At 39.9% G+C, this 9,802-nt stretch overlaps 1 protein-coding gene across 1 annotated transcript; it reads right to left on the bottom strand.

Moving 5' to 3' along the window:
• Positions 1 to 138: 138 nt before the first annotated feature.
• Positions 139 to 7,779, bottom strand: LOC145897088 (sodium/potassium-transporting ATPase subunit alpha-3-like). Its single transcript, XM_082985260.1, has 21 exons — positions 7,604 to 7,779; positions 7,474 to 7,533; positions 7,033 to 7,239; positions 6,668 to 6,781; positions 6,373 to 6,507; positions 6,157 to 6,274; positions 5,609 to 5,874; positions 5,134 to 5,332; positions 4,796 to 4,918; positions 4,322 to 4,443; positions 3,941 to 4,133; positions 3,504 to 3,679; positions 2,976 to 3,112; positions 2,762 to 2,912; positions 2,540 to 2,708; positions 2,329 to 2,483; positions 2,113 to 2,236; positions 1,817 to 1,962; positions 1,279 to 1,409; positions 836 to 1,029; positions 139 to 596 (listed from the first exon to the last, which is right to left on the bottom strand). The coding sequence occupies exons 1-21, from the start codon at positions 7,757 to 7,759 to the stop codon at positions 568 to 570; spliced, it is 3,105 nt and encodes a 1,034-aa protein (XP_082841386.1). The 5' UTR covers positions 7,760 to 7,779; the 3' UTR covers positions 139 to 567.
• Between the last annotated feature and the right edge of the window lie 2,023 nt (positions 7,780 to 9,802).

Consider the following 9,802-nt stretch of genomic DNA (forward strand, 5'->3'; position numbering starts at 1 on the left):
AGTATGACAAACTTATTAAGTGGATTCCTGTTCTGTCAGCCATAACATAGGGAAGCATGAAAACAAATTTGGATTCCGGTATGTAATTTGAACGAAGTGTGTACTTTACCAAAGTTACGCGGTTTGAGGAAACAACAACACTGTGAACTATAAGTTTATTCCGCAATTGCGCAAGATACAATTTAAACAGAAACAAACCAACTATGGTAAAGTAACATGACAATTAAGAAACTGCACAGCATACTTATATGGGCGCTGAAAGTGTTATTAAAAAGTTAATGATATTGAGTGATAACAGCAAATAGTAATAAAACTCAAGTGCGGCTTTCAAATGATGGTTAGAGATATGACGGACTTTCTTTAAGTAACCAGCATTAGGGCCAGGAAATCTTCATCAATTTATAAAAACTAATCCCACTGAAAGAGCAAATTCATCACAAACAGCACAAAAAAACTCATTATAACGTTGGCTAAACTGTACGACGGTTGTGTTAAACATCAGATACAGAAGAAGACAGTAAACGAATACATTACGTAACAGTGATCAACAATCTGTGTTTTGTGGTCTCAATAGTATGTCTCCCGGAACACCCAACCTACAAACAAAAATCAATAAATCAACATTAAAAATGCTAATTGACGTCCAAGTATTGCAGAATAGTAAACAAATCTGGATCATTTGGAACCAAGGTAACATGACAGGCTGTCGATCGCGCATCGTATTAAAATTTGTATTTATATGTCTATTTAAATACAAGAGTTAATATGGCTCCGTGATTGGAAACCAATGTCTTAAACTATAAATTAACATCAAAGTGATATTTCCAACTCAAACCTGTTGGATTTTGTCGTATGAGGTATCTTCTTCCCTCATCGTAAAGCCATATAATGAGAGAGTAGGGCATTGGAAGGAACCACCAAACCCATTCTAAGGGGTACATCTTTAATGCTATGTCCATACCGGGACAGTACACTAGGAACGTGGCCAAAAGCGTCTCCACGTATAAGCCTACTATCAGCACCTTGTTTCTGCAAATAAAACGATTTTTTAAGCCGCAATTCTTAAACTGCTTTTACCGTGTTTTGTTTATATCGCATTAAGTGCTATTATTGATGTATTATAGAGAAAATGCCAAAAGTGAATACAGGAATCAGTCTGTCCAAGTCGGTGACCGGCGGTTAACGGTTGGAGTTCCAGGAATATAATATTTATCAATGTAGCCTATATGTTGCTGGGTTATTTTTGAGATTCCGCTTTAAATGACTACAAGAACCCACTTCATCCCTTGTCTAAAGATAGTCAATCTCCTCGTCTTGCTGATCAACAAATCCGCCCACTGCACTACGACAATAGATACAAAGAAGCCAGTGTTGGTTGTGTATTCCAGTGCTTTTCTCTGTTCATAAGTCTGCGGAATATACAACAATACGGAATTGATCAAACGTTTGTCACCAACTAACGTCGTAAACATAGAAAAAAACATTTCCTCGTATGATTACAGCACATGACGACATTCAAACGTCAATGAAAATTGAGTCGTGAGCGTTTAAGCTACAGGCCAAGTTTTTTCCAAATTCGTGCGACTGGTGAATACCACCACAGGCCTTGCAATTCGATTTTTTCCAATCTGTGTTACAAAAGTTCAACTTGACGATTTGTGAACTACGAAAAACTTTTAATTGCTATTAAAAAGCCCGTCTTGTTTATTTGGCGCGAAAACGTTCACTATAGAACAGTCAAGTAACATATATCCTGAGATTGTCTCAACCCATCATTGTGCAAAACACTGTGGCACAAAGCTAAACAAGTACTGACCCATTGCTGACCGTACGAGTCCTCCAAGTCGTTGACGGTGTTTGAATCCCAAATCAAACGAATTCCAAACAACATGCCGGGCAAAAAACCGTTCTGCGCCATGATCGTGAAATAAGTAAAGAACCCAGCAAGAGCCTGCAGCATGCCTGGCAAACATAAGTCAGATAATGTACGAGGGCTTGTTTTATTTAATACACGCATATGTACAAGAGTGTTTTCCTGCATAAAACATGACAATGAAGACTTGTCAGCAGGATGTAGTCATAAATAGAATTCATTTAACCAGTTCTACCCACCTATTTGTCCATATGCAAGCGATATTAGACGTTCATTCACCAAACGATCCTTCTTTGGGTCACGTGGACGGCGCTTCATGATGTCACTTTCTGCTTGTTCGTATGCGAGAGAAATGGCGGGAAGCTGAAAATTAAAACGGACCAATAAAAACGGTGAAATTTGGAAGTATTGATTTTTAGTCCACATAGATATGTGTATAAGTTTTATGATCTTACCAGATCGGTTCCAAGATCGATAAACAATATGGTTATAGTCCCAAGGGGTAGGGGGATTCCCCCAGCCATGAACAGAAGAAAGGGAGTGATCTCTGGGATGTTGGAGGTCAGGGTGTACGCGATCGACTTCTTCAAGTTGTCGAAAATCAATCGTCCTGCGATGGTTTTCAATTTAAAAACCGAAGTTTTTGCTTATAAACGATTTCCTCACCTTCTTCAACGCCGGTAACGATTGAAGCGAAGTTGTCATCCAACAGAATCATGTCGGCAGCTTGTTTCGATACGTCACTTCCTGAAATTCCCATGGCAACGCCGATGTCGGCACGTTTCAGGGCAGGAGAGTCGTTCACCCCGTCACCGGTCACAGCAACAATAGCTCCCTGTGGCGTCACAATTACATAAAGTTCATGATTCGCGGCTGCAATCTGTTTACCTGGCGCTGGCAACCCTCCACTATTATCAGTTTCTGCTGCGGGGAAGTCCGGGCGAATACGATTTCTGGGTGGTTTTTGAGAACGTCATCGAGTTGCTGCTCATTCATATCAGCAAGCTGGCCCCCGTGTATTACACAAGCCTTGGCGTCTCTATGATCATTTGCAAATACATTCCAATAAAGGGTGGAATTTTCCCAATTCCATCACCATTACCTGGGATTGACATCAGCCACTGGAATGTTGAGTCTCTCGGCGATGTCGTCAACCGTCTCGTTGCCTTCCGAAATGATTCCAACACCTTTTGCAATCGCCTTCGCCGTGATTGGATGATCGCCCGTTACCATGATAACCTGTATAATACATATATATTTGTCTGTATTTAATTCACGTTAAAATTCGGAAACGCTCATCGTAAAAATCCACTATGCTACAAAACAAATTATACCGTGTTGTCCACATTGCTGTACAAAAACAAGCGGCTATTGCGTCAATATATACAATTTTCTTGTTGATAAAAAACTAAAATTTCGCATCAGTTGAATTTTTTCAAGGTCTGTTCTTTCTTTCTTTATAGGCCAAACTTTTTGTGTGCATTAATTTTGCAACTCAATACCCACAATCCAATAAAGGGTAGATACACGCAATTCAAATATTTTCACGAGATATACCTGAAGTAATAACAATGGTAACAAAAACGAAACCTATTTAATAGAAGTGCAACCAATTTTTATGAGATACTACCTTAATTCCAGCGCTTCTGCACTTTCCGACGGCGTCGGGTACTGCTGCTCTCGGAGGATCGATCATGGACATAAGACCGACGAAAGTGAGATTCTCCAGAGGAAAGTTGACGTCATCAGCGTCGAACTTGAAGCCGGGTGGAAATTGGTCGGTGGGCAAATATTCGTGGCAGAAACCTAACGTAACAAGTTGATGACAAGTTGGTAACAATGCAGTACAACCGGAAACCCCGAAGAAATTTGGTAAAACTTTGTACAAGTGTAGTGGCAAGTAAACAGTGCGGAAACACAGACACTATTTAGCTGCATTTATACAGAGCACCAAAAAAATCATCTAAGAACGTATATGGAACGAAAACAAGATAGATGACTTTATTCGGTTGTCTCGCACGACATTTTAAGTAAAATAAAAGCTTTGTTTGACAACAAAGAACCTACCAAGTACTCTCTCTCCCAAACCACCCAATTCCATGTACGCCGATTGAAAATCGTCTCTCCAAGTCTGGGTCATTTCTTCCGGTTCCCCCTTGCACAAAATCCTGTTGCACCTCTGCAAGATCCGCTCGGGGGCGCCCTTCATCACTAGAAGGTATCGCTTGTCTGTCGGGTCTTCCGTTTCGTGAATTGATACCTTGACATTTGTTTGATGTTTTTGAAGACTTTTTTTAAGAAAAAAATTCTAATTTACGCTAAACTCAAAATTTAGTTAGAAAACTCAAGGAAAAGATTTCGATTGACAACTTGACAGTCTAACACGTATTCTTTTGGTGTTTTTACATTGGTAACACAAAATCCGGTACTTTGCGAGCCCCCGTGTACCTGGTACTTATTGGTTGAGTTGAAAGGAATCTCGGCGACTTTAGCGGACTTTTTTCTTCCTTCCTCCACATTTCCAAGCGTCAGTTCAACGTATTTCAATAACGCTGATTCTGATGCGTCGCCTGAGTTTACAACACAAAACTTGCTTAAATTGTATATGACAGATGCAAATAACAACAATAAGGTAACAGAAACCGCCATATATTTAATGCAGTTGCACCGAACAACGGTAAATTCTGTCGACGAAAAGCAATGTATTAAAAACTTGAAGAATTTGACAGGCGAATCCCGTATTTTGACATCAGAAGTCGCGATAAAGCAGTTCAAGATGCAATCCAAAAACCTTTGACATTCATTCACGCATCGACAAACATTTACTTGACATTACGACAGCATATGAAATTAAACACAATGTCGCCATTGGCGTGACTGCTTAAAATAACCTGTTACAGCATTATTAGTTTGTGACGTCACCTGCTGTGTCACGTTTTAGAACGGGGACGAGTGATTGGTCGGGAAGAAACGTTGCCCGATTACACAGAAGGGCGATTCGAGAGAGGGCCTTCCATGTTTCCGAATCCGTACCAACAGAGCCGCCTGAAAAAATAGAAAATGACGATAAAATTTTACGTCGCACACGAAACACACATCTTATTCTAATCACAAAGAAACTTATGTTTATTAAAACTGCATAAAAGATTGATTTCTTGTAATTTATCTGAAGTAACTACAGCCCAAATGTCAAACCATCAAATCTGTCCTAATTTGAAAGTTGGCCACCAGAAATCTCAAAACAAGTCCAAATTAATCACCAGATTGGTCTTCAGTGGTGTCGGCTTCAACGATGGTGTTATCGAACCACATGTGAGCGACCGTCATTCTGTTCTGGGTGAGGGTTCCAGTCTTATCTGAGCAGATGGTGGAAGTTGATCCAAGAGTTTCGACGGCTTCCAAGTTCTTCACCAGGCAATTCTTGCGCGCCATTCTCTTTGCCGTAAGTGTGAGACATACCTAAAATAACACAAAAACGATGCGATTATCGTGTGTAAAAACGGCGATGTACTTAAGCAATGATGGTAAAAGATTAGCACGTGTTCCTTTCAAACGTGTGGCATTGTGTGAGAAACAAAATCCTGTTTTTCACGCTGGTAATGTAGCATTTTTGACATTGTACACAAGAGTTATGGCCGATTTAAAATCGATTATTAACCTGGCAAGCCACAATTTGTCTTTAATTAACACATCGTAGGCTACTTAATGAACACATACGGAAACGTCGTAACTTACAGTGACAGTGGCAAGGAGACCTTCAGGGACGTTGGCGACGATAATACCGATCAGGAAAATGACAGCAGTAAGCCAGTAATACCGAAACACCATCGCCAGGAAGAAGGACGCGCCAATAATCACGGCAACTCCACTGATGATATGAATAAAATGCTCGATCTCCATGGCAATTGGGGTTTTCCCCGACGATAAACCAGAGGTGAGGGAAGCGATCCGTCCCATTACAGTAGAGTCGCCACACCTTATGACGATGCCACGCGCTGACCCTGTGGTGGTGGATAAGTTAAACTCAGCAAGTGGCGACAACGATTGATCAAAATTTGTTGGACTTTTCTCAGATACAAATGTTTTTAGGCCATTTTTGTATTTCTAAAAGCATTGCTGAAAGTGCTAAACGGTTTTTGTACGATAACAGACGTTGTGTTTCTTAATTTGTGGTCAATACGCCTTAATCAGGGGATTATAATAACCAAAATTTGACAAACAACACGTATTTACATTACGATTCTACAAACTGAGACAACTTTTTCTCCAGCAACGTGACCTACCTTCCACGCAGTTCGTGGAGAAAAAGACAATGTTTTTGGTTTCCAGCGGATTTTCATGAGTAAATTCCGTGTTTCGCTGTTGGGGCTCCGACTCTCCGGTCAACGACGAGTTGTCAACCTGTAAAATGAGAAATTAAACCACCTGCCTCTTTTTCCTTTCCAGTGTTGACATCAAAACGTGGTTAATTGAGACTTGCGGGACGTTGTCACGGTCACCTTGCATCCGCTGGCTGAAATAATCCGTAGATCGGCTGGAATTTTGTCCCCTCCTTTAATTTCCACTAAATCTCCGACCACGACTTGCTCGGCGACAATTTGCATCTTTTCGCCGTTTCTGATCACCAAGGTTTGCTGGAACGTAAATAAAATTTATGCCTAAATGTAAACAAATTCATTTAATTTAGTTTTTGATTATTGTGTTGTCAGAGAAAAAACCAACCAATATAGTATAAATGACCAATGTCCTTTTATAGACTTTAGTTTTAATGTTTTACAAATTGTTCGTGTTTACCTGCGGAACCAGATTCTTGAAAGATTCCATTATTTTGGAGCTTCTCGATTCCTGGAAATACTGGAAGCACCCGGTTATTATGACCACAGCCGCCAGTACGATTCCGAGGTACAGCTAAAGGAAAGAGATAAATTCTCTCTAACAATCATCGTGTATTAGCGTAAGCATTAAAAATCAGGCCGTATGTAGTTTGCACTTTGACCACATATTATTTTTTCGACGTTGGCATGTCGCTAAAGAACACTTTTCACTCGTTCAACGTGATTTTAATGTATGCTTGGGTTTGCTCCTTTGGTTGAAGCTTTTAAACGTGACCCGAATACTTTGCCTGTCCCTGAGTTAGTGGCTACCGACATACTACTCACGTTGTCGTTGACATATTGTTCAGGGTTGGTTATCCGGTCAATCATGAAGGCGACAAAACAGAGGATGGCTCCCACCCACAGTAACGTAGAGAACCCACCGAACATCAGTTTGAGGAATTTAATCCATTCCGGGGTAGTTTTGGGTGGAGTAAGTGCGTTTGGTCCATCTCTCTCAAGATATTCGGCTGCAAGTTCCTTGGAAAGTCCCTGTTGACACAATTATCTTAGTGGTCATGAAACACACATTCACATTTGGGCATAAGCAATGTCGAAGTTTTGTGATAAAACGCGACAGGTCACGAAATGACGTAAAACTGAGAAAGTGATCGAAAAACCAAGCAGTGGAATTTGGAAAAAACCTGTAAGGCTAGGTAAATTATTTTAAACGCAACTGGCAGTAAGTTATTTTGCTTTCAACACAAAATATTTCGTATCAAGCACCTGACTGGGGCTAGTCCCATGACGTTCGCAGAGGTCCTCCACAGAAATCTTATGCTCGTCCTGCAAGGTAAAAGAAAAGTAACAAAGTTTTCGGGGATGAACGTGATTCTTTTGGCCAATCACCGCTTACCATATCAACTTCTTTCTTCAGGTCGTCCATATTCTTTTTTCCAGGCTTTTTCGTAACCTTCTTGTTGGCATTTTTCCCCGGCGATTTCGGGGTGTTATTTGCCGCATTGTTGTCCACAATGGGCTGGTTCAAACTCGATGTCTGATACTCAGCCATTGTTACGTAACAAGTACCTAGTGTCTATAAAGAGATAAAAGAATAAGTGTTACCAACGTAAATAACACAAATAATTATATTTCCATCGATTCTACTTTTTAGATATTCGTTCAGCAGATATTCTGGCACGCCCGCTCGTGTTTTGGTAACGTGACTCTATCTACCAGGCATTTGCAAATTCTAGCACAATCACAATCAACTCTTCATTTCTAGCACTGAGTAACAAATATGTAATTATATAGTTACTAAGCAATAGGCAGTAAATGCATATGTAAATGTACTTTCCTTTGTATGTCAGTTATTCACCAATAATGATATAAATTCTAAATGGTTGAATTAAAGATATGAAAAAGTGTAGCAAATTCGGGCAGGTATCAGAATTCAGTCGCTCCATGAAAGGGTTTTCCAACATTTATTGTTGGAATAAGGTATTATGCCGGGCACGACTCAGAACCCAGAAGGATTTTCTATTACTTTTCATTCACACAACGATTCACGCCTGTTCATTTCTCTTCAAATTGAGCGCTGATCAAAATATGTAAGCGAATCGAAAACAGCACCTACCAGCAGCACTGCTATACATTTAGTCAAACAACAACACAAAAGAGTCAGAAATACGCGTCACTTTTGAATAAAACGGAAGTGAATCATCCAGTTATGTTGCCTTAACTCTCCTTGTCATCATTATTACGCAATTGCCAAGTCATAATTGGCGGCGGTTAGCTTACACTGCTGCCCTCTTTAACTTTCAATCCAGTCACGCCCAACTACACAGAGGATTAAACGCACTGCATTGCACAAACACTTTTATCATTCAAAAGTTCCTTTAACGTAATAGAATTAGCCTGCATTCAGGAAAATGAACACACAAATCACATAAATTAGTCTGCATAGCCTACATAATGAAACCTGGCTACTTATCCAAAGCCAAACTTTTTTGCTAATCATTTTACATTGTAGACTTATACAGTTTTACCTGTTGCGTGGTTTTCAAGGTAATTATTTTATTAAACTTAACCTGCGACGTCATGTCCTGGACTCAAAGCAGCGTAACATCCTGCGCTATCAAATCTGTAAACAACTGTACAGTCGACTAGCTTTTAGTCAAACGACTGGTGATCTCACTGATTAGCTCTTGATAAATTGCTGTTTCATCTCTATAGTAACAGTTTGATTGCATGAAGACACACTAAAATTTTCTAAAAGCACTAAGCAATGTCTTCAGCAAAATCCCTTAAGTTTCTGTGTTGTCCAACTATTTTAAAATGTATTTTTTAGCCATTTTTGTAATACTTTTAAGATAGGTCTGTGATCAATTTTACATGTGACAGGCAGCTTACTTTTTAAACAACCTCTTCAAAAAGTTTTAAAAGAAAAGCGAGCGCAGCTCCAGACTAAAAACAACTGACATCGTAGCCATCTCATCAGCAGCTTACTGTCTCTATCAATATTGTCACACCGGCATTTCCCGAGCAGAGCGTGCAGTTACGCATGGTGACGTCACTGGCGGATATTATGTCGTAGCCGGTCACATGCACGCCTGCAATGGCCTGATTGCGAAACAATGTTAGTGCAAAATCGTCTCATTTTATATGAAATTTTCAAGAAAACTTTGGATATCCACTTGCCCGTCTTAGTTTTTTATTGCATTTTTATCAGTCCAATTAATTGACATGCTAATTTCCGAAATACGAATCTGACGTTCTTCTGGTGAAAAACCACAAATATACACCTTTTGTTTGAAAAATATTGTATTTTTGGCACCCCTATGGGCTCTCCTATTTCACCGGTTTTGGCCAACATTACAATGGAACAAATTGAGCAAACCGCTCTAGCTTCCTTCTAAACACGTACGTCATCATAGCGAAAGAGTTTCATAGTCACATAAACAATATCAAACCTTCTATAAGTTTACCCATAAGGCACAACAGAGTTTATCATTCTTGGACGTAAATGTCACTGCAAAACCGGACGGGAAACTCACCACCTCCATTTTTACAAGCCCACACACACAAACCGCTACCTACAATACACCTCACACCA

Source organism: Ascidia mentula, chromosome 4 (assembly GCF_947561715.1).
Source record: "Ascidia mentula chromosome 4, kaAscMent1.1, whole genome shotgun sequence".
NCBI classification, from domain to species: domain Eukaryota; kingdom Metazoa; phylum Chordata; class Ascidiacea; order Phlebobranchia; family Ascidiidae; genus Ascidia; species Ascidia mentula.